The 22,570-nt window shown below is 53.8% G+C and overlaps 2 protein-coding genes across 3 annotated transcripts; one reads left to right on the top strand and one right to left on the bottom strand.

Moving 5' to 3' along the window:
* Window positions 1–1,666: 1,666 nt before the first annotated feature.
* TBCB (tubulin folding cofactor B) lies at window positions 1,667–10,289 on the bottom strand. The gene is made up of 6 exons (XM_058822880.1): window positions 9,974–10,289; window positions 7,880–8,023; window positions 6,792–6,888; window positions 4,125–4,316; window positions 3,927–3,999; window positions 1,667–1,906 (listed from the first exon to the last, which is right to left on the bottom strand). The coding sequence occupies exons 1-6, from the start codon at window positions 10,085–10,087 to the stop codon at window positions 1,792–1,794; spliced, it is 735 nt and encodes a 244-aa protein (XP_058678863.1). The 5' UTR covers window positions 10,088–10,289; the 3' UTR covers window positions 1,667–1,791.
* Window positions 10,290–10,673: 384 nt separating this feature from the next.
* POLR2I (RNA polymerase II subunit I) lies at window positions 10,674–17,896 on the top strand. 2 transcript variants are annotated; one of them, XM_058822866.1, is made up of 7 exons: window positions 10,680–10,738; window positions 11,431–11,485; window positions 12,318–12,391; window positions 13,726–13,800; window positions 14,286–14,337; window positions 14,920–15,009; window positions 15,432–17,896. In XM_058822866.1, the coding sequence occupies exons 1-6, from the start codon at window positions 10,680–10,682 to the stop codon at window positions 14,980–14,982; spliced, it is 378 nt and encodes a 125-aa protein (XP_058678849.1). In that variant the 3' UTR covers window positions 14,983–15,009; window positions 15,432–17,896. The 2 variants fall into 2 exon arrangements, with proteins under 2 accessions (XP_058678850.1, XP_058678849.1); XM_058822867.1 differs by having other exon boundaries at window positions 10,674–10,738; window positions 14,920–17,896.
* The last annotated feature ends 4,674 nt before the right edge of the window (window positions 17,897–22,570 follow it).

Here is a 22,570-nt window from a genome sequence, read left to right as displayed (position 1 = left end):
TTGGAAAATTGGGATTTAATTGGGAATTAATTGGGAATTAATTGAGATTGTTAATTGGAAATTGGGATGGGGAAATTGGGATTTAATTGGGATTTAATTAGGAATTAATTGGGATTTAATTAGGATTTAATTGGGATTTAATTAGGAATTAATTTCGATTAAACTGATATTTAATTGGGATTTAATTTAGATTTTTAATTGAGAATTCTGGGTTGGAAACTTGGGATTTAATTGGGATTTATTTGGGAATTAATTTGGATTTAATTGGGATTTAATTTGGAATTAGGGTTGGAAAAACTGGGATTTGATTGGGATTTAATTAATTGGGATTTAATTGGGACTGGACTAGGTTTTAATTGGGATTTGATTGGGAATTTGGGGTTTGAAAATTGGGGTTTAATTGGGATTTAATTTGCGATTTGATTGGGATTTAATTAGGGTTTAATTGGGGTCTAATGGGGATTTAATTAATTGGGATTTAATTGGGATTGCTCTGGGACGCCTCCCCCTCCCCACACTCAGACCACGCCCCTTTCCTTATGACCACGCCCCCAACCCTCATTAATATTCATGACCACGCCCCATTGTCACAACACCTCCCACCCAAAATGGCGGCTCCCGGCCCCGCCCCTTTCCCCACACCCTCTTGATTCCCATTGGCTGAGCCAGCTGTCAGTCATCCCCCAACCCTGCGCTCTGATTGGTCAGCGCCAAAACTCCAAATTGACCTTTTTTGGGCTGTGGGAGGGGCCAGAGGAGGCCACACCTCCTTGTCCAACCCAAGGAGCACTCTGATTGGCTGGAGTGTTAAGCCACGCCCACAATAAAGCCACACCCCCTGGGGGGAATTTGGGAATTTTGGGGAATTTTGGGATCCCGGAGGAAATTTTGGGAAATTCCAGCCAGAATTTGGGGGAAATTTTGGGAGAATTTGGGGAATTTTAGCCAGAATTTTGGGAATTCCGTGAGGAATTTTCAGATAATTTGGGGATAATTTTAATTTTGGGATAATTTGGAGAGAAATTTTGGGATCATCTTGGGAATTTTTGGAATCCTGGAAGGAGTTTTGGGATAATTTTGGGGATTTGGGGATAGGTTTTGAAATTTGGATAATTTCAGGAGGAATTTTGGGATCATTTTGGGAAACTCAGGTGGAATTTTTGGATAATTTTAGGAATCTTGTGAGAATTTGGGGATAATTTTGGAATTTTGGTATAATTTGGGGAATTTGGGGATAATTTTGGAATAATTTGGGGAATTTGGGGATAATTTTAGGGTCATTTTAGGAATCCTAGAGTGAATTTTGGGATGAATTTTGGGAATCCCAGCAGAAACTTTGGAATAATTTTGGGAATTTTGGGATCCTGGGTGGAATTCTGGGATAATTTTGGGATAATTTTAGGAATTGTGGGATAAACGTGGGAATTCCTGGAGGGAATTTTGGGATTTTTCTCCTTTCTCCCCCCCCCAAAAAAGACACGAAAACGGCGAATTTGGGGCCATTTTTGGGCGATTTTCTTGCCCTTTTTTCCCAAAAAAAGCGGGAAAAGCTCCAGGATTTTTGGGAATTTTCGGGAAATTTGGGAATTTTTTGGGAATTCCCCCTCAGAGCTTGTCCAGCCCGTCACCCCCACAATTTTTTCCCATTTTCCCCCAAAAAAGACACGAAAACGGCAAATTTGGGGCCATTTTTGGGCGATTTTCTTGCAGTTTTTTCCCAAAAAATGCGGGAAAAGCTCCAGGATTTTTGGGAATTTTTGGGAATTTCGGGAATTTTCCGGGAATTTCCCCTCAGAGCTCATCCAGGCCGTCGTCCTCGGGCGGGAAGTCGCCGGCCGTGACGTGCTGGGGCCGCACGAAGGCCCCGAATTTGGGGGGACACTCGAAATAACGGCGGCCGTCCACGCTGCGGGGAGGTGATAAGAGATAAGGGGAGATAAGGGAGAGAGATAAGAGAGAAGAGAAAAAAAAAAAAACCCTTCCAAAGCCCTCCAGGATCCCCCCAAATCCCTTCAGAGTCCCCCAAAACCCCTCCAGAACCTCTCAAAATTCTCCAGGAGCCTCAAAATCCCCACAAACCCCTCCAGGACCCCCCAAATTCCCCCCAAATTCCCCCCAGGACCCCCTAAATCCCCCCCAAACCCCTCCAGGAGCCCCTAAAACTCCCCAAAAAACTCCAAAATCCCCCCCCAAAACGCCCAAAATCCCCCTGAAATCCATCCAGAACCTCTTAAAACCCCTCCAGGATCCCCTAAAATCCCCCAAAACGCCCCCAAATCTCCCCAAACCCCTCCAGAACCCCCCAAAGCCCTCCAGGATCCCCCCAAATCCCTTCAGAGTCCCCCAAAACCCCTCCAGAACCTCTCAAAACTTCTCCAGGAGCCTCAAAATCCCCACAAAACCCCTCCGGGATGCCCCAAATCCCCCCCAAATTCTCCCCAGGACTCCTCCAGAACGCCCTAAATCCCCCCAAACTCCCCAAAATCCCCCCCAAAAAACCCCAAAATCCCCCTGAAATCCATCCAGAACCTCTCAAAACCCCCCCAAAACCCATCCAGGACCCCCTAAAACTCCCCAAATTCCCCCCCAAAATCCCCCAAATCCCCCTGAAATCCATCCAGAACCTCTCAAAACCCCCCAAAAACCCCTCCAGGATCCCCTAAAATCCCCAAAAACGCCCCCAAATCTCCCCAAACCCCTCCAGAACCCCCCAAAGCCCTCCAGGATCCCCCCAAATCCCTTCAGAGTCCCCCAAAACCCCTCCAGAACCTCTCAAAACTTCTCCAGGTGCCTCAAAATCCCCACAAAACCCCTCCAAGATCCCCCCAAACTCTTCCAGAACTCCCTCAATCCCCTCAAAACTCCTCAAGGACCCCCAAACCCCTCCAGGATACCCCCAAAACCCCTCCAAACCTCTCCAGGACCCCCTAAAACCCCCCCAAAGCCCTCGAGGACCCCCAAAACCCCTCCAGGACCCCCCAAACCGACCCCAAAATCCCCCCAAAACTCCTCTAGAACTTCTCAAAATCCCCTAAAATCCCCCCAAAACCCCTTCAGAGCCCCCTAAAACACCCCAAAATCCCCCCCAAATCCCAGAACCCATCAAAACTCCCCCCCAAAACTCCCAAAATCTCTCCAGGACCCCCCAAAATCCCCCTGAAACCCCTCCAGGACCTCTCAAAACCCCCAAAATCCCCCCAAACCCCTCCAGGACCCAACAACGTCCCCCTAAACCCATTCAGGAGCCCCAAAATCCTCCTGAAACCCTTCAGGAGCCCCCAAAATCCTCCTGAAACCCCTCCAGGACCCCCCAAAATCCCCCCAAACCCCTCCAGGAGCCCCCAACGCCCCCCTAAACCCCTCCAGGAGCCCCCAAAATGCCCCGCAAAACCCTTCAGGACCCCCCAAAATCCTCCTGAAACCCCCCCAGGACCCCCCAAAATCCCCCTAAACCCATTCAGGAGCCCCCAAAACCTCCCCAAAATGCCCCCAAACCCCTCCAGGACCCCCCAAAATCCTCCTGAAATCCCTCCAGGACCCCCCAAAATCCCCCTAAACCCATTCAGGAGCCCCCAAAACCTCCCCAAAATGCCCCCAAACCCCTCCAGGAGCCCCCAACGTCCCCCTAAACCCCTCCAGGTGCCCCCAAAATGCCCCCAAAACCCTTCAGGACACCCCAAAATCCTCCTGAAACCCCCCCAGGACCCCCCAACGTCCCCCTAAACCCATTCAGGAGCCCCCAAACCCCCCCCCAAAATCCTCCTGAAACCCCTCCAGGACCCCCCAAAATCCCCCCAAACCCCTCCAGGAGCCCCCAACGTCCCCCTAAACCCATTCAGGAGCCCCCAAAATGCCCCGCAAAATCCTTCAGGACCCCCCAAAATCCTCCTGAAACCCCCCCAGGACCCCCCCCAAACCCCCCTCACCTTCCATCGTGCTTGCCCAGCGGTTCATCGTAGCGCACCCCCACCCAAACCCCCGGCTTAAAATCCGTCTCGCCTTGGGCGGAAAGAGAGAAAAAAAACACCAAAAAAACCGTGAAAAAACCGTGAAAAAACCCACAAAAAAGGTGACAAAGAGGCGACAAAGAGGCGACCAAGAGGCGACCAAGAGGCGACACGCACCCACGAAGGCGATGGCGCCCCTGCGGCAGGGCTGGCCCGGCACCCGCACCTCGCAGCGCGCCCCGAGCGGGAGCGCGGCCGCCGCCGCCGCCTCCCGGTCCCGGCGCTGCTCCCGCTGCCGCTGCCGCTCCTGCTCCCGCTCCCGGTCCCAGCGGCCCCACGAGCGCTGCCGCAGGAACGAGCGCACCGACTCTGCGGGGACACCGCGGGGACATCAGCGGTGGCACTTTGGGGACGCGCTGGTCCCAGTCCCGTTCGTGCCCCAGTCCCGGTCCTGCTCCCACTCCCGGTTCTGATCCTATTCCCGGTCCTGATCCCATTCTCGGTCCCATTCCCGGTCCCGTTCCCGGTCCCAGCAGCCCCAGGAGCGCAGGGACTCTGCGGGGACACCGCGGGGACATCAGCGGTGGCACTTTGGGGACGCGCTGGTCCCAGTCCCGTTCGTGTCCCAGTCCCGGTCCTGCTCCCACTCCCGGTTCTGTTCCTATTCCCGGTCCCGTTCCCGGTCCCAGCAGCCCCAGGAGCTCAGGGACCCCGTGGCGACACCCAGGGGACATCAGGGGTGGCACTCTGGGGACAGGGACGCGCTGGTCCCGTTCCGATTCCTGATCCCGTTCCTGTTCCCGATCCCGGTCCCGTCCCCGTTCCTGGTCTTGTTTCCGTTCCTGTTCCTGATCCTGATGCCGTTCCCGGTCCCGTTCCTGATCCCGATCCCGGTTCTGTTCCCATTCCCGGTCCCGTTCCCGGTCCCAGCAGCCCCAGGAGCGCAGGGACTCTGCGGGGACACCGGGGGGACACCAGGGGTGGCACTCTGGGGACACCATGGTCCCAGTCCCGTTCCTATTCCTGAACCTGCTCCTGTTCCCATTTTTGGTCCTGATCCCATTTCTGGTCCCATTCCCATTCCTATTCCCAATCCCAGCAGCCCCAGGATCTCAGGGACCCCGTGGGGACACCCAGGGGACATCAGGGGTGGCACTCTGGGGACAGGGACGCGCTGGTCCCAGTCCCATTCCTGTCCCCAGTCCCGCTCCTGATCCCGATCCCGGTTCTGATCCCATTCCTGGTCCTGTTCCTGGCCCAGTCCCGGTCTCGTTCCCGGTCCCAGCAGCCCCAGGAACACGAGGACCCCGTGGGGACACCCAGGGGACACCAGGGGTGGCACTTTGGGGACGCGCTGGTCCCAGTCCCGTTCATGACCCAGTCCCGGTCCTGCTCCCACTCCCGGTTCTGTTCCTATTCCCGGTCCTGTTCCCGGTCCCAGCAGCCCCAGGAGCTCAGGGACCCCATGGGGACACCCAGGGGACATCAGGGGTGGCACTTTGGGGACAGGGACGCGCTGGTCCCAGTCTCGTTCCTGTCCCCAATCCCGCTCCTGCTCCAATTCCAGTTCCTGGTCTTGTTCCCGTTCCTATCCTCGGTTCTGTTCCCGTTCCCGGTCCCGTTCCTGCTCCTGGTCCCGGTTCTGTTCCTGTTCCCGGTCCCAGCAGCCCCAGGACCCCATGGGGACATCCAGGGGACACCAGGGGTGGCACTTTGGTGACACGCTGGTCCCAATCCCATTCCTGTCCCCATTCCCGTTCCTGATCTTGTTCCCGTTCCCATTCCCAGTTCCTGATCCCGATCCAGGTTCTGATCCCATTCCTGGTTCTATTCCTGGCCCCATTCCCGGTCCCAGCAGCCCCAGGAGCGCGGGGACTCCGTGGGGACACCCAGGGGACACCAGGGGTGGCACTTTGGGGACAGGGACACCCCGGTGTCCCTCCTGATTCCACTCCCATTCCCGTTCCTGATCCCATTCCCATTCCCAATCCTGATCCCGTTCCCGGTCCCGGCAGCCCCAAGAACCCTGAGGGGACACCCAGGGGACATCAGGGGTGGCACTTTGGGGACAGGGACGCGCTGGTGCCACAACTGATCCCGTTCCAGCTCCCATTCCTGTTCCCATTCCCATTTTGGTTCCTGACCTTTTTCCTGTTCCCATGCCCAATCCAGGGGACACCCAGGGGACACCGGGGGTGGCACTCTGGGGACAGGGACCCTGTGGAGACACCCAGGGGACACCCAGGGGACACCGGGGGTGGCACTCTGGGGACAGGGACCCTGTGGAGACACCCAGGGGACACCCAGGGGACACCGGGGGTGGCACTTTGGGGACAGGGACCCTGTGGAGACACCCAGGGGACACCCAGGGGACACTGGGGGTGGCACTTTGGGGACAGGGATCCTCTTGTCACAGTCGCTCTCGGCCGTCTCGTACTTGGTGACTTGGATCGTGTCCCCAACGGCTCCAATGTCCCCAACAGCTCCATTGTCCCCAACGGCTCCATTGTCCCCAACAGCTCCGTTGTCCCCAACGGCTCCATTGTCCCCAACATCCTCCTCAATGTCCTCGACATCCCCAATGTCCCCAACGCCTCAAATGCCACCAATGTCCTCGACACCCCCAACCCCTCCAATGTCCCCAACATCCCCACCATCCTCTCAATGTCCCCAAACATCTCCAATGTCCCCAATGTCCCCAATGTCCCCAATACCTCCAAAGTCCCCACTGTCCCCAACTTCCCCATTGTCCCCAAAGTCCCCACTGTCCCCAATGTCCCCAACGCCCCCAGTGTCCCCCAACGTCCCCAACGCCCCCAGTGTCCCCGCTGTCCCCAGTGCCACCTGTCCTCTTGTCGTAGTCGCTCTCGGCCATCTCGTACTTGGCCACCTGGGACACGTCCTCGAACTGCCCGGCCCGGGCCCCGCTGCGGTCTGTCACCTGCGGGGTGGCATTGTCACTTAGGGGGTGGCACTGTCACCTGCGGGGTGGCATTGTCACTTAGGGGGTGGCACTGTCACCTGCGGGGTGGCATTGTCACTTAGGGGGTGGCATTGTCACTTAGGGGGTGGCACTGTCACTTAGGGGGTGGCACTGTCACCTGCGGGGGTGGCATTGTCACTTAGGGGGTGGCATTGTCACTTAGGGGGTGGCACTGTCACCTGCAGGCGTGGCATTGTCACTTAGGGGGTGGCATTGTCACTTAGGGGGTGGCACTGTCACCTGCGGGGGTGGCATTGTCACTTAGGGGGTGGCACTGTCAACTGCGGTGGGTGGCACTGTCACTCAACGGTGCCGCCCCCACCCCGGGGACACCGGGAGGCGACACAGAGGTGACACGGTGACACCGGGAGGGGACACAGAGGTGACCCGGTGACACGCACGTGCACGCAGCACCGTCGGTGGCACCATGAGGGGGAACAGGGATGGGACATGGTGACACTGGGAGGTGACACGGTGACACACACGTGCACGCGGCAGCCGTCGGTGACACCATGAGAGGACAGGGAAGGGACACGGTGACACAGTGACATGGTGACACCGGGAGGAGACAGGGAGGGGACACAGTGACACTGGGAGGGGACAGGGAGAGGACACGGTGACACAGTGACACGGTGACACTGGGAGGAGACAGGGAGGTGACCCGGTGACACAGAGGTGACACGGTGACACCGGGAGGGGACAGGGAGGTGACCCGGTGACACGCACGTGCATGCGGCAGCCGTCGGTGACACCGTGAGAGGACAGAGGGGACACAGAGGTGACACGGTGACACCGGGAGGGGACAGGGAGGTGACCCGGTGACACAGAGGTGACCCGGTGACACGCACGTGCACGCGGCAGCCGTCGGTGACACCGTGAGGGGACAGAGGGTACACAGAGGGGACACGGTGACACAGAGGTGACACAGAGGTGACCCGGTGACACGCACGTGCACGCGGCAGCCGTCGGTGACGGGGTAGGAGCCCAGCAGGGCCTCGTCGCTGTCCAGGGTCCCCAAGGGCTCGTCCTCGGCCCCAAAGAGCTCCAGCTCCATGCACGACGCCGGGGAGCCCACCACCAGCTCCAGCTTGCACTGCGGGGACAAAAGGGACACTGAGGGTGGCACTGGGGACATTGGGGACACTGGAGATGGCATTGGGGACACTGGGGACACTGAGGGTGGCACTGGGGACACTGGGGATACTGGAGATGGCACTGGGGACACTGGGGGTGGCACTGGGAGTGTCACAGTTTGGTGTCCCCAAGGGTTTGTCACTGGGTCCAGCTCCATGCAGGACATGGGGACACCACCACCAGCTCCAGCTTGCACTGCCGGGGACAGTGGGGACACTGAGAGTGGCACTGGGGACACTGGGGACACTGGGGGTGGCACTGGGGACACTGGGGACACTGGAGATGGCGCTGGGGACATTGGGGACACTGGAGATGGCACTGGGGACACTGGGTACACTGGGAGTGGCACTGGGGACACTGGGTACACTGGGAGTGGCACTGGGGACATTGGGGACACTGGAGATGGCACTGGGGACACTGGGGACACTGGGGGTGGCACTGGGAGTGTCACAGTTTGGTGTCCCCAAGGGTTTGTCACTGGCTCCAGCTCCAGGCAGGACATGGGGACACCACCACCAGCTCCAGCTTGCACTGCCGGGGACATTGGGGACACTGGGGACATTGGGGACACTGGGGACACTGAGGGTGGCACTGGGGACACTGAGGGTGGCACTGGGGACACTGGGAGTGGCATCGGGAGTGCCCCAGTAACTCCCGGTTTGCACCGGAGGGGACACAGCGGAATCCCAGTGGTCCCGGTTTGGGATTTGGGGGTTTCTCGTTTGGGGTTTGGGGTTCCCAGTTTGGAGTTTGGGGTTCCCAGTTTGGGATTTGGGGGTTTCTGGTTTGGGGTTTGGGGTTCCCAGTTTGGGGCTGGGGTCCCGGTTTGGGATTTGGGGGTTTCCGGTTTGGGGTTTGGGTCTCTGTTTGGGGTTTGTGGTTCCCAGTTTGGGGCTGGGTCCCAGTTTGGGGTTTGGGGTTTCCAGTCCTGCTTTGGGGGTTCCTGCCTCCCATTCCCTCCCTCCTGGTTCCCATTCCCCGCTTCTGCTCCCATTGTCCCGTTCCCGCTCTCCTGGCCCCGTTCCCGTTATCTCCGTATCCCAGTCCCATTCCCACTCTCCCAGTCCCATCATCCCTGCCCAGTTCCCGTTATCCCAGTCCCATTCCCATTATCCCAGTCCCGTTCCCACTGCCCTGGTTCCCGTTCTCCCAGTTCCCGTTATCCTGGCCCAGTTCCCGTTATCCCGGCCGAGTTCCTTTATCCCAGCCCCATCCCCATTACCCCGGTCCCACTCCCACCCTCCTGGTCCCAGTTCCCGTTCTCCCATTCTCCCGCTCCCGTTATCCCAATCCCATTCCCGTTACCCCACTCCCATCGTCCTCAAACCGTTCCCATGATCCCATTCCCGTTACCCTGATCCCATTCCCGTCATCCCAGCCCAGTTCCCGTTATCCCGGTCTGGTTCCATTATCCCAGTCCTGCTCCCGTTCTCCCCGTTCCCATTATCCCAATCCCATTCCCGTTATCCCGGTCCCATTCCCATTATCCCGGTCCAATTCCCATTATCCCGTTCCCATTAACCCGGTCCCACTCCCGTTATCCTGGTCCTGCTCCCGTTATCCCGGTCCAATTCTCATTATCCCGGTCCCATCCCCATTCTCCCGGTCCCATTCCCATTATCCCAGTCTCGTTCCCGTTATCCCAGTCCCGTTCCCGTTATCCCGGCCCAATTCCCATTAACCCGGTCCCACTCCCGTTATCCCAGCCCCTGTCCCATTCCCACTGTCCCGTTCCCATTATCCCGATCTGGTTCCCATTCTCTCAGTCCCATTCCCATTATCCCGATCCCATCCCCGTTCTCCCAATCCCATTCCCATTATCGCGGTCCCGTTCCCGTTATCCCGGTCCCGTTATCCCGGTCCAGTTCCCATTCTCCCGGTCCCATTCTCCCTTATCCCGCTCCGGTACCTTCAGCTCGGCGATGGTGAGCGTAGGCGAGAAGCGTTTACAGGCACGGAACGCGTTCAGGGAGCTGCTCACCGCCAGCCACACCGGGCCCGGCGCGGTCCCGCCGCCGTTCATGGCTCCGGTACCGACCGGGCCCTGCCGGTACCGCCCCACCGGAACCGAACCGGGAGCCCCGGACACGCCCAGGCTCCTCCGGCAGCTCCCCGAGCCCCTCCGGGAGCCTCCGGGAGCCTCCGGTTCTCCCGGACCGGGAGCCCCGAAAGGTTCCGGGCCCGCCCGAACCGGAGCCGCTTCTGGAACCTTCACGGGCCGCCACGGCCGGGACCGGTGAGGGAGCGGCCAATCAGAGCTTGCGGGTGCGATCACGTGATAGAAGCCGACCAATAGCGATCGAGAAAAGGAGGGACTAATAGAAAATTACCCAATATACGCATAAAGGGCGGGATAAATGAGGGCTGACCAGTAGGAAGAGAGAAAGGGTGCGGGAAATAGAAGCTTAGCCAATAAGAAGGTGGGTAGGGCGTGTCTAACAGTGGAAGGACCAATAAAATAAAGAATGGGGGGCACACAGGATTGGCCAATAGAAATAAGGCATATGAGGGTCTAAGGGAGTGATGACCAATGAGAAACTGGAAAGTGAGTGATTGACAGGTGGTTTGACCAATGGTATGAGGGAGGAAGTGGAAAGGGGCGTGTCCGCGCAGCCATGGACGGGGACGGCGCGTACGAGCCGGGCTTCGTGGGGATCCGCTTCTGCCAGGAATGGTGAGGGAAAACAGCGGGAGGACACCGGGAAAACAGCGGGAATGGGGGAGGGAAAAGACCGGGAATGCCGGGGGGAAAGAGCGGGAATGGGGGAGGGAAAAGACCGGGAATGCCGGGGGGAAAACAGCGGGAATGCCGGGGGGAAAACAGCGGGAATGGGGGAGGGAAAAGACCGGGAATGCCGGGGGAAAACAGCGGGAATGCGCCGGGGATGCCCCGGGAGAGGTGGGGGGGACAGGCGGGGTGCAGCGGGGAATGGCGGGAATCGTGAGGGGAGCGCCGGGAGCCGTGAGGGGAAAACGGAGAATTGTGAGGGGGAAATATCGGAAATCGCGAAGAGAAAATTGGGAATTGTGAGGGGGAAACATATCGGGAGTTGTGAGGGAGAAACTTGGGGGTTTTGGGGGGAAAACGGCGGGAATGGTGAGGGGGAAACATCGGGAGTTGTGAAGGGGAAAATTTGGGAATTTTGAGGGAAAAATAGAGGGAATTGTGAGGGGTAAAATATCGGGAATTGCGAAGGAGAAACTGGGAATTGTGAGGGGGGGGAAACATCAGAAATTGTGAGGGAAAAGTATCGGGAGTTTTGAGGGGGAAAATTGGGAATTGTGAGGGGGAAAATTGGGAATTTTGTGGGGGAAAAGGGCGGGAATTTCCCCCCGGAGCCTCCCAGTAAATCCCAGTTTGCCCAGTAACAACATGCTGTACCCCAAGGAGGACAAGGAGAACCGGATCCTGCTCTACGCCGTGAGTGCTCAAACTGGGACCAGTTTGGGACTGGCACTGGGACTGGGACTGGGACTGGGCCCTCCCGGTTCATCCCAGTCCATCCCAGTCCATCCCAGTCTGTCCCAGTGCAGGAACTGTGATTGCCCCAATCCCCTCCCAGTCCATCCCAGTCCATCCCAGTCTGTCCCAGTCCATCCCAGTTCATCCCAGTCCATCCCAGTCCATCCCAGTTTGTTCCAGTTTGTCCCAGTCCATCCCAGTTCCCTCCCAGTCCATCCTAGTCCATCCCAGTTCATCCCAGTCCCTCCCAGTTCATCCCAGTCCATCCCAGTTTGTCCCAGTTCCCTCCCAGTCCCTCCCAGTCCCTCCCAGTTCATCCCAGTCCATCCCAGTCTCTCCCAGTTTATCCCAGTCCCTCCCAGTCCGTCCCAGTTTGTCCCAGTTCCCTCCCAGTCCATCCCAGTCCATCCCAGTGCATCCCAGTCCCTCCCAGTCCATCCCAGTCCATCCCAGTCCGTCCCAGTTCATCCCAGTCTGTCCCAGTGCAGCAGCTGTGATTGCCCCAGTCCATCCCAGTTTGTCCCAGTCCCTCCCAGTCCATCCCAGTCCCTCCCAGTTTGTCCCAGTCTGTCCCAGTCCCTCCCAGTTGAGCACAGTGTGTCCCAGTGCAGGAACTGTGATTGCCCCAATCCCCTCCCAGTCCATCCCAGTCCCTCCCAGTTTGTCCCAGTCCCTCCCAGTCCCTCCCAGTCTCTCCCAGTCCCTCCCAGTTTGTCCCAGTCCCTCCCAGTCCATCCCAGTCCCCCCCAGTCTGTCCCAGTCCCTCCCAGTTGACCCCAGTTTATCCCAGTGCAGGAACTGTGATTACCAGCAGGAGGCCGACAACAGCTGCATCTACGTCAACAAGATCACGCACGAAGTGGAGTGAGTGCCCAAATGTCCTCAGATATTCCTGAATACTCCCACATATTCCTGAAATATCCCTAAAGTATCCCTAAAATATCCTTAAAGTATTTCTAAAATATCCCTAAATATTCCCTGAAGTATCCCTAAAATATCCCTAAATATTCCCTAAAATAAAGTATTCCTAAAATAGCCTTAAACTATTCCTAAAATACTCTCTAAAGTATCCCTGAAATATCCCTAAATATTCCCTAAAATATCCCTAAATATTCCTTGAAATATCCCTAAAATATCCCTAAATATTCCCAAAATATCCCTAAATATTCCCAAAGTATCCTTGAAATATCCCTAAAATATTCCCAAAGTATCCCTGAAATATCCTTAAATATTCCCTGAAGTATCCCTGAAATATCCCTAAATATTCCCTAAAATATCCCTAAAATATCCCTAAATATTCCCTGAAGTTTTGGGGTCAGTTTGGGGTCAGGTTTGGGGTCGGGTTTGGGGTCGGGTTTGGGGTCGGGTTTGGGGTCAGTTTGGGGTCAGTTTGGGGTCAGTTTGGGGTCAGTTTGGGGTCAGTTTGGGGTCAGTTTTGGGGTCAGGTTTGGGGTCGGTTTTGGGGTCAGTTTGGGGTCAGTTTTGGGGTCAGTTTGGGGTCAGTTTGGGGTCGGTTTTGGGGTCAGTTTGGGGTCATTGGGGTCAGTTTGGGGTCAGTTTGGGGTCAGTTTGGGGTCAGTTTGGGGTCGGTTTTGGGGTCAGTTTGGGGTCAGTTTGGGGTCAGTTTTGGGGTCAGTTTGGGGTCGGATTTGGGGTCAGTTTGGGGTCAGTTTGGGGTCAGGTTTGGGGTCAGGTTTGGGGTCAGTTTGCGGTCAGTTTTGGGGTCAGGTTTGGGGTCAGTTTGGGGGTCAGTTTTGGGGTCGGTTTTGGGGTCAGTTTGGGGTCGGTTTTGGGGTCAGGTTTGGGGTCATTGGGGTCAGGTTTGGGGTCCATGTTGGGGTCCATGTTGGGGTCAGTTTGGGGTCATTGGGGTCGGTTTGGGGTCATTGGGGTCAGTTTGGGGTCAGTTTGGGTCCATGTTGGGGTCAGTTTTAGGGTCAGTTTTGGGGTCAGTTTGGGGTCAGTTTGGGGTCAGGTTTGGGGTCAGTTTGGGGTCAGTTTGGGGTCAGTTTGGGGTCAGGTTTGGGGTCAGTTTGGGGTCAGTTTGGGGTCAGGTTTGGGGTCAGTTTGGGGTCAGTTTGGGGTCGGTTTGGGGTCAGTTTGGGGTCAGTTTGGGGTCGGTTTGGGGTCGGTTTGGGGTCAGTTTTAGGGTCAGTTTGGGGTCGGTTTGGGGTCCATGTCGGGCTCTCCCTTCGCAGCGAGCTCACCCAGATCATCGCCGACGTGTCCCAGGACCCCACCCTGCCCCGCACCGAGGATCACCCCTGCCAGAAGTGAGAGGGGGACAGGGGGACACTGGGGGGACATTGGGGACACTGGGGGGGATTGGGGACATTTGGGACACTGAGGGGACATTGGGGGGATTGGGGACATGGGGACACTGAGGGGGACATTGGGGACACTGGGGACACTGGGGGGATTGGGGACATTGAGGGGACATTGGGGGGATTGGGGACATTTGGGACACTGAGGGGACATTGGGAGGATTGGGGGGATTTGGGACATTGGGGACATTGGGGGGATTGGGGACCTGGGGACATTTGGGACACTGAGGGGACATTGGGGACATTGGGGACATTTGGGGGGATTGGGGACACTGAGGGGACACTGGGGGCATTGGGGGGATTGGGGAGATTGGGGGCATTGGGGACACTTGGGGGCATTGGGGACATCAGGAAGCCTTGGGGACTTTGGGGACACTTTGGGGACATCAGGGAGCCTTGGGGACACTTTGGGGACACCTGGGGACGCTGTGCAGGTGCGGGCACAAGGAGGCCGTGTTCTTCCAGTCCCACAGCGCCCGGGCTGAGGTGAGAGCAGAAACAGCAAAACCCAAAAAACCCAAATAAATCCTAAAAACCCCAAAGAAACCCCAAAAATCCCAAAGAAACCCCAAAAATCCCTTCCCAAAACCCCCCTGGGACCTCCCTAAAAAGCCCCAAAATCCTCCCTAAAAAAACTGAAATCCTTCCCAAAAATCCCCAAAATTTTCCCTAAAACACTCCAAAATCTTCCCTAAAAAACCCCAAATAAACCTCAAAAAAACCAAATAAACCCCAAATAAATCCCAAAATCCCCAAATAAACCCCAAAAAAACCCCCAAAAAAACCCCAAATAAACCAGAAATAAACCCCAAAAATCCCTTCCCAAACGCCCCCCCAGGACCTCCCCAGAATCCTCCCTAAAAAAACCCAAAATTCTCCTCAAAAAACACCAAAATCCTCCCTAAAAAAACCCCAAAATCTTCCCTAAGATTTGGGCATTTTTGGGATGGGTTTTGGGGAACATCTGGGGCTGCTTTGGGAGGAGATTTTGGGGTGGGAGGAGGATCCCAGGAGGTTTTTTGGGGGGATTTCTGCAGGAATTTGCCCCAAATTTTCCCCATTTTCCAGGACGCCATGCGGCTGTACTACGTGTGCACGGCCCCGCACTGCGGCCACCGCTGGACCGAGTGAGCCACGGGGACCCCAAAAGTGACCCCAGAGGGACCCCAAAAGTGACCCTGGACCCTGGAGTGACCCCAGGAACGACTTCGAAAGTGACTCTGAAAATGACCCCAAAAATGTCCCCAAAAATGACCCCAAAAATGTCCCCAGGAGTGACCCCAAAAATGACCCCAAAAGTGGCCTTGGGAGTGACCCTAAAAGTGACCCCAAAAGTGTCCCCAGGAGTGACCCTAAAAGTGACTCCAGAGGGACCCCAAAACTGACCCTGGACCCTGGAGTGACCCCAGGAACGACCTCAAAAGTGACTCTGAAAATGTCCCCAAAGAGACCCCAAAAATGACCCCAAAAATGTCCTCAAAAATATCCCCAGGAGTGACCCCAAAAATGGCCTTGGGAGTGATCCTAAAAGTGACCCTGGACCCCGGGAGTGACCCCAGAGGGACCCCAGAGGGACCCCAAAAGTGACCCTGGAGTGACCCCACAGTGACCCCAAAACTGACCCTGGAGCCTGGAGTGACCCCAGGAACGACCTCGAAAGTGACTCTGAAAATGTCCCCAGAAATGACCCCAAAAACGTCCCCAAAAATGACCCCAAAAATGTCCCCAGGAGTGACCCCAAAAGTGGCCTTGAGAGTGATCCTAAAAGTGACCCCAAAAGTGTCCCCAGGAGTGGTTCCAGCACCCCAAAAGTGACCCCAAAAATGACCCCAGGGCTGAGTGACCCCCAAAATGACCCCAGAGTGACCCAGGACCCCAAAAGTGACCCTAAACAGACCCCAAAAGTGACCCCAGAGTGATCCAAGGAGTGACTCCAAAATTGGCTCCAGGAGTGACCCCAGCACCCCGAAAGTGACCCCACAGGGACCCCAAAAGTGACCCCAAAAGGGACCCCAGGAGTGACCCCAGGACCCCAAAAGTGACCCTGAAAGGGACCCCAAAAGTGACCCAAGGAGTGACCCCAAAAGTGACCCTGGGTGGATCCCTGAGACCCCCAAAATGACCCCAACACCCCAAAAGTGATTCTGGACCCCATAAGTGACCCCAGGAACGACCTCACAAGTGACCCCAAAAGGATCCCAAAAATGACCCCAAAAGTGACCCTGGACCTCAAAGTGACCCCAGCAGTGACCCCGAAAATGATCCCAGAAGTATCCCCCAACTCTGTGACCCCAGGAGTGACCCCTGGACCCTAAAAGTGACCCCAAGGGGACCCCAAAGTGATCTTGGACCCCAAAAGTGACCCCAGCACCCCAAAAGTGACTCTGAAAGGGACCCCAAGAGTGACCCCAGAAACGTCCCCTAAAGTGAAAGTGACCCCAGGAGTGACCCCAGGAATGGCCTAAAATGACCCCAAAAATGGCTCCAGGAGTGACCCCAAAACTGACCCTGGACCCCAAAAGTGACGCAGGAGCCCAAAACTCACCCAGGACCCTAAAAGTGACCCCAAAAATGACCCCAGGAGTGACCCCAGGACCCCAAAAGTGACCCCAAAAGTGACCTTGGACCCCAAAAACGACCCCAAAAGTGGCCTCAAAAGTGACCCAAGCACCCCAAAAATGACTCCAGGAGTGACCTCAAAAGGGGACCCCAAAAGGGACCCCAGCACCCCAAAAATTACCCCAAAAGTGACCCCAAAAGGGACTCAGGACCCCAAAAGTGACCCCAGGATTGACCTCAAAAGGGACCCCAAAAGTGACCCCAAGACCCCAAAAATGACCCCAGGACCCAAAAATGACTGAAAGGGACCCCGAAAGTGGCTCCAGCACCCCAAAAATGACCCCAAAAGTGACTCCAGGACCCCAAAAGTGACCCCAGGACCCCAAAAATTACCCCGAAAGTGGCCCCAAAAGTGACCCCAAAAGGGATCCCAAGACCCCAAAAATGACCCCAAAAGAGACCCCAGCACCCCAAAAATGACCCCAAAAGTGACCCCAGGACGCCAAAAGTGACCCCAGGACCCAAAAATGACTGAAAGGGACCCCAAAAGGGACCCCAGGACCCCAAAAGGGTCCAGGATCCCCAAAGTGGCCCCAGCACCCCAAAAATGACCCCAAAAGGGACTCCAGGACCCCAAAATGACCCCAGGACGCCAAAAATGACCCCAGGAGTGACCCCAGGACCCCAAAAATGACCCCAGGACGCCAAAAGTGACCCCAGGAGTGACCTCAAAAGGGACCCCAAAAGTTACCCCAGGACCCCAAAAATGACCCCGAAAGTGACCCCAAAAGTGACTCCAGGACCCCAAAAGTGACCCCAGGAGTGACCTCAGAAGGGACCCCAAAAGTGACCCCAAAAGTGACCCAGCACCCCAAAAGTGACCCCAGGACCCAAAAATGACTGAAAGGGACCCCAAAAGTGACCCCAGGACCCCAAAAGGGTCCAGGACCCCCAAAGTGGCCCCAGCACCCCAAAAATGACCCCAAAAGTGACCCCAGGACCCCAGAAATGACCCCAGGAGTGACCTCAGAAAGGACCCCAAAAGTGACCCCAAAAGTGACCCCAAAAGGGACTCCAGGACCCCAAAAGTGACCCCAGGACCCAAAAATGACCCCGAAAGTGACCCCGAAAGGGGGTCCAGGACCCCCAAAGTGGCCCCAGGATGCCAAAAGTGACCCCAAAAGTGACCCCAGGAGTGACCTCAGAAGGGACCCCAAAAGTGGCCCCAGGACCCCAAAAGTGACCCCAGGATGCCAAAAATGACCCCAAAAGTGACCCCGAAAGGGACTCCAGGACCCCAAAAATGACCCCAGGAGTGACCTCAGAAAGGACCCCAAAAGTGACCCCAGGACCCCAAAAATGACCCCGGAAGTGGCCCTAAAAGGGATCCCAGGACCCAAAAATGACTGAAAGGGACCCCAAAAGGGACCTCAGGACCCCCAAAGTGGCCCCAGCACCCCAAAAATGACCCCAAAAGGGACTCCAGGACCCCAAAAATGACCCCAAAAATGACCCCAAAAATGACCCCAAAAATGACCCCAGCACCCCAAAAATGCCCCCAAAAGTGACCCCAAAAGTGACCCCAGGACCCCAAAAGTGACCCCAGGACCCCAAATTTGCCCCCCAAAGTGGCCCAGCACCCCAAAAGTGACCCCAAAAGTGGCCCCAGGAGTGACCCCGCACCCCAAATTTCCCCTTTTCCCCCAAAATCCCCCAAATCCAAACCGAACCCCAAAAACGTTTCGGGAATTTTTATTCCAATCCACCAAAATCCGGGACCGGGCAACGGGAGGGGATTAAATAAGACAAAAAAGGAGGAAAAAAAGAGGAAAAATCCCAAAGTTTTGGGGGAATTTTCGCGGGAATTTTGGGAATTTTTGGGAATTTTCTCCTCGTCCCAAAATCAGCAAAAAAAACGGGAAAAAAAATCGGGATTTGGGATAAAAGCGGTGCCATTTATACAAATATAGTGTTTTATAAACGGGAATTTTGGGGAATTTTTGGGAATTTTGGGGTTTTTGGGAATGAGGGGGGAGGGGTTCGAACCCTGAGCCGCTCCAGGAAATAATTTAGGGAATTTTATGGGAATTTTTAGGATTTTTTTAGGAATTTTTAGGGAATTTTAAAGGAATTTTAAAGGAAATTTTAGGGATTTTTTTTAGGATTTTTAAGGGAATTTTAAAGGAATTTTTAAGGGATTTTCTAGGGAATTTTTAGGAATTTTTTAGAAATTTTTATAAAATTTTAAAGGAATTTTAAGGGAATTTTTAGGGATTTTTTACAGTTTTCTAGGGAATTGTTTAGGATTTTTAAGGGAATTTTTTAGGGAATTTTAGGGATTTGTGAAGGGAATTTTTAGGGAATTTTTACATAATTTAAAAGGAATTTTTAAGGGATTTTAAGGGAATTTTTTACAATTTTCTAGTGATTTTTTTAGGGAATTTTTTAGAAAATTTTGGGATTGTAAAAAATTTTTTAGTATTTTTTTAGGGAATTTTAAGGGATTTTTAAAGAATTTTTATAGAATTTAAAAGGAATTTTTAGGGAATTTTAAAAGGAATTTTTAGGGAATTTTTAGTCAAATTTTAAGAGAATACTCTAGATTTTTTTGGAAATTTTTAGGAAATTTTAAAGGAATTTTTATGGAATGTTTGAGAATTTTAAATTAATTTGGGGGGATTTTTTTAGGAATTTTTAGTGAATTTAAAGGAAACTTTTAGGAATTTTTAACCAATTTTTAAAGGGAATTTTACGAATTTTTCAGCAAATTTTCAGAATATTTGGGGAATTTAAAAGGAATTTTTAAAGGGATTTTTAGGAATTTTAACCAAATTTTTTTGGAATTTTTAAGCAAAATTTTAAGGATATTTTAGGAATTTTTTAGGTGATTTTGCAGAATTTTTGTGAGAAATTTTTTGGAAATTTTAAGGAAATCTTTAGGGAATTTTTGGGAAATTTTACGAATTTTGTAAAAAATTTTTAGGGGATTTTTTTTTTTAATTTCGGAATTTTAAAGGGAATTTTTGGGGGGAATTTTCAGAATTTTGGGGGGGGAATTTTTAGGGAATTTTAAAGGAAATTTTTTGGGATCAAAGTGCCTGGAAGCGCCTTAATTATTATTAATTATTCCTCATTAATAATTAATTATTATTAATTAAAGATTGGAGCCCTCCCCTAATGAGGGGGGAGGGGCTCTTATTGCCTTGGGGGGCCCCTCCCCCCTTGCCCAGGGAATTCTGGGAACTCTGGGGGGGGGAGGGGCCTGGAAGCTTCTGGAACTCCATGGAAAGTTCTGGAAGTTCTGGATCCCAGTGGAAGCACCTGGAAACATCTGGAAAGTTCTGGAATCCCATGGAAAGTTCTGGAATTCCATCGAAAATTCTGGAATTTTTGGATCTCCGTGAAAAATTCTGGAGGTTCTGGAATTCCACGGAAAGTTCTGGAAGTTCAGGATCTCCATGGAAAGTTCTGGAGTTTTTGGAAGTCCATCAAAAATTCTGGAATTTTTGGATCTCCGTGAAAAATTCTGGAGGTTCTGGAATTCCATGGAAAGTTCTGGAATTTTTGGATCCCAGTGGAAGCACCTAGAAAGTTCTGGACCCTCATGGAAAGTTCTGGAATTCCATCAAAAATTCCAGAATTTTTGGATCCCTGTGGAAAGTTCTGGAAGTTCAGGATCTCCGTGGAAAGTTCTGGAATTCCATTGAAAATTCCGGAATTTTTGGATCTCCGTGAAAAATTCTGGAGGTTCTGGAATTCCACGGAAAGTTCTGGAAGTTCAGGATCTCCATGGAAAGTCCTGGAATTTTTGGGATTCCATAGAAAGTTCTGGATTTTTTGGATCCCAGTGGAAGCACCTGGAAAGTTATGGACCCTCATGGAAAGTTCTGGAATCTCATGGAAAATTCTGGAATTCCATAGAAAATTCTGGAATTTTTGGATCCCTGTGGAAAGTTCTGGAAGTTCAGGATCTCCGTGGAAAGTTCTGGAAGTTTTGGGATTCCATAGAAAGTTCTGGAATTTCTGGATCCCTGTGGAAGCACCTGGAAAATTCTGGAATCCCACGGAAAATTCTGGAACATTCTGGAAGTTCTGGAATTCCATGGAAAGTTCTGGAATTTCTGGATCCCAGTAGAAGCACCTGGAAAGTTCTGGACCCTCATGGAAAGTTCTGGAATCTCATGGAAAGTTCTGGAATCTCATGGAAAATTCTGGAAATTTTGGATCCCTGTGGAAAGTTCTGGAAGTTCAGGATCTCCATGGAAAGTTCTGGAATTCCATAGAAAATTCCGGACCCTCATGGAAAGTTCTGGAATCTCATCGAAAATTCTGGAATTCCATAGAAAATTCTGGAATTTTTGGATCCCCGTGCAAAGTTCAGAATCTCCATGGAAAGTTCTGGAATTCCATGGAAAGTTCTGGATCCCTCTGGAAGCACCTGGAGAGTTCTGGGACTCCATGGAAGGTTCTGGGACCTTCTGGAATCCCATGGAAGGTTCTGGGTCCCTCAGAAATGCCCTTGGTGCCTTCTAGAAGGTTCTGGGAGTCCATGGAAGGTTCTGGGGCCTTCAGAAATGTCCTTGGTGCCTTCTAGAAGGTTCTGGAATCCCATGGAAGGTTCTGGGGCCTTCTGGAATCCCATGGAAGTTTCTGAGTCCCTCAGAAATGCCCTTGGTGCCTTCTAGAAGGTTCTGGGAGTCCATGGAAGGTTCTGGGGCCTTCTGGAATCCCATGGAAGGTTCTGGATCCACAGGGATGGCCTTGGACCTCTTTGGAACATTCGGGATCCTTGCGGAAGGTTCTGGAATCCCATGGAATGTTCTGGATCCGTTGGGATGGTCTCACTTCCATCTGGGACCTTCTGGGTCCCTTCTGGAAGGTTCTTGGTCCCGGCTGGGAGGTTCTCGGTTCTTCTGGAAGCTTCTGGAGTTCCATGGAATGTTCTGGAGCCACCAGGAGGGGTTTTGGTCCCCTTTGGAAAGTTCTGGAACTCTGTGGAAGGTTCTGGAATTCCATGGAAGGTTCTGGAACTCCATGGAAGCTTCTTTGATCCTTCTGGAAAGTTCTGGGTCCCTGTGGAACGTTCTGGAAGGGATTTGGTACCAGATGGAAGCTTCTGGAACCTTCTGGGTTCTCATCAGGAGGGTCTTGGATCCTTCTGGAATGTTCGGGATCCCCAGGAAAGGTCTTGGTCCTCTTTAGAAGGTTCTGGATCCTTCTGGAAAGTTCTGGGTCCTTCTGGAAGGTTCTGGAACTCCATGGAAGGTTCTTGGTCCCCTTTGGGAGGTTTTTGGTCCTTCTGGAAGGTTCTGGAACTTCATGGAAGGCTCTGGGTCCCTCAGGAGTGGCCTTGCTCCTCTCCAGAAGCTTCTGGAACTCCATGGAAGGTTCTCGGTGCCATCATGAAGGTCTTGGTTCCTAATGGAAGGTTCTGGGATCTTCTGGAATGTTCTGGATCCACAGGAGGAGTCTTGGTCCTCCTTAGAAGGTTCTGGAAGCTTCTGGAACTCCATGGAAGGTTCTTGGTCCCATCATGAAGGTCTTGGTCCCATATGGAAGCTTCCGGAACTCCATGGGATGTTCTGGGTCCCTCTGGAGCTCCCGGTCCCATCAGGAAGGTCTTGGACCCTTCTGGAACCTTCTGGATCTTCAGGAGAGCTCTCAGATCCCGTTTCTCCATCCCAGGAGGAAAATTCTGGATCCCAGTCACTCCCAGTCCGTCCCAGTCCATCCCAGTCCATCCCAGTTTGTCCCAGTCAGTCCACCAGGCTCCTGGTGCTCAGGAACTCCTGAGAAGATCCTGGAGAAGCTCCAGAGCTGCTGATCCTGAGGGATCCAGGGGCATTTCTCCATCCCAGTCACTCCCAGTTTGTCCCAGTCACGGTCCCTGGTGCTCAGAAGCTCCCGAGAAGATCCTGGCCATGAGCTGGAGCTGCTGATCCTGGGGGATCCATCACAAACCCAGGGGCATTTCTCCATCCCAGTCCATCCCAGTCCATCCCAGTTTGTCCCAGTCAGGGTCCCTGGTGCTCAGGAGCTCCCGAGAAGATCCTGGCCATGCACCAGAGCTGCTGATCCTGAGGGATCCATCACAAACCCAGGGACATTTCTCCATCCCAGTCACTCCCAGTCCGTCCCAGTCCATCCCAGTCACGGTCCC

This window comes from Ammospiza caudacuta, chromosome 35 (genome assembly GCF_027887145.1).
Source record: "Ammospiza caudacuta isolate bAmmCau1 chromosome 35, bAmmCau1.pri, whole genome shotgun sequence".
Lineage (NCBI taxonomy): Eukaryota > Metazoa > Chordata > Aves > Passeriformes > Passerellidae > Ammospiza > Ammospiza caudacuta.
Note: the sequence above shows the minus strand (reverse complement) of the source record. Positions and strands in the feature narration are given on the sequence as shown.

What these genes read in the sequence shown, in the direction of transcription:
- POLR2I (XM_058822867.1), top strand. Translation starts at nt 10,680, where the DNA reads ATGGACGGGGACGGCGCGTACGAGCCGGGCTTCGTGGGGATCCGCTTC. An exon ending in AAGATCACGCACGAAGTGGA is followed by an intron (nt 12,392 to 13,725) that starts GTGAGTGCCCAA and finishes CTCCCTTCGCAG; the next exon opens with CGAGCTCACCCAGATCATCG. An exon ending in GAGGATCACCCCTGCCAGAA is followed by an intron (nt 13,801 to 14,285) that starts GTGAGAGGGGGA and finishes GACGCTGTGCAG; the next exon opens with GTGCGGGCACAAGGAGGCCG.
- TBCB (XM_058822880.1), bottom strand. Translation starts at nt 10,087, where the DNA reads ATGAACGGCGGCGGGACCGCGCCGGGCCCGGTGTGGCTGGCGGTGAGC. An exon ending in CCGACGGCTGCCGCGTGCAC is followed by an intron (nt 6,889 to 7,879) that starts GTGCGTGTCACC and finishes GCCACCCCGCAG; the next exon opens with GTGACAGACCGCAGCGGGGC. An exon ending in GGGCGCCATCGCCTTCGTGG is followed by an intron (nt 4,000 to 4,124) that starts GTGCGTGTCGCC and finishes TTTCCGCCCAAG; the next exon opens with GCGAGACGGATTTTAAGCCG.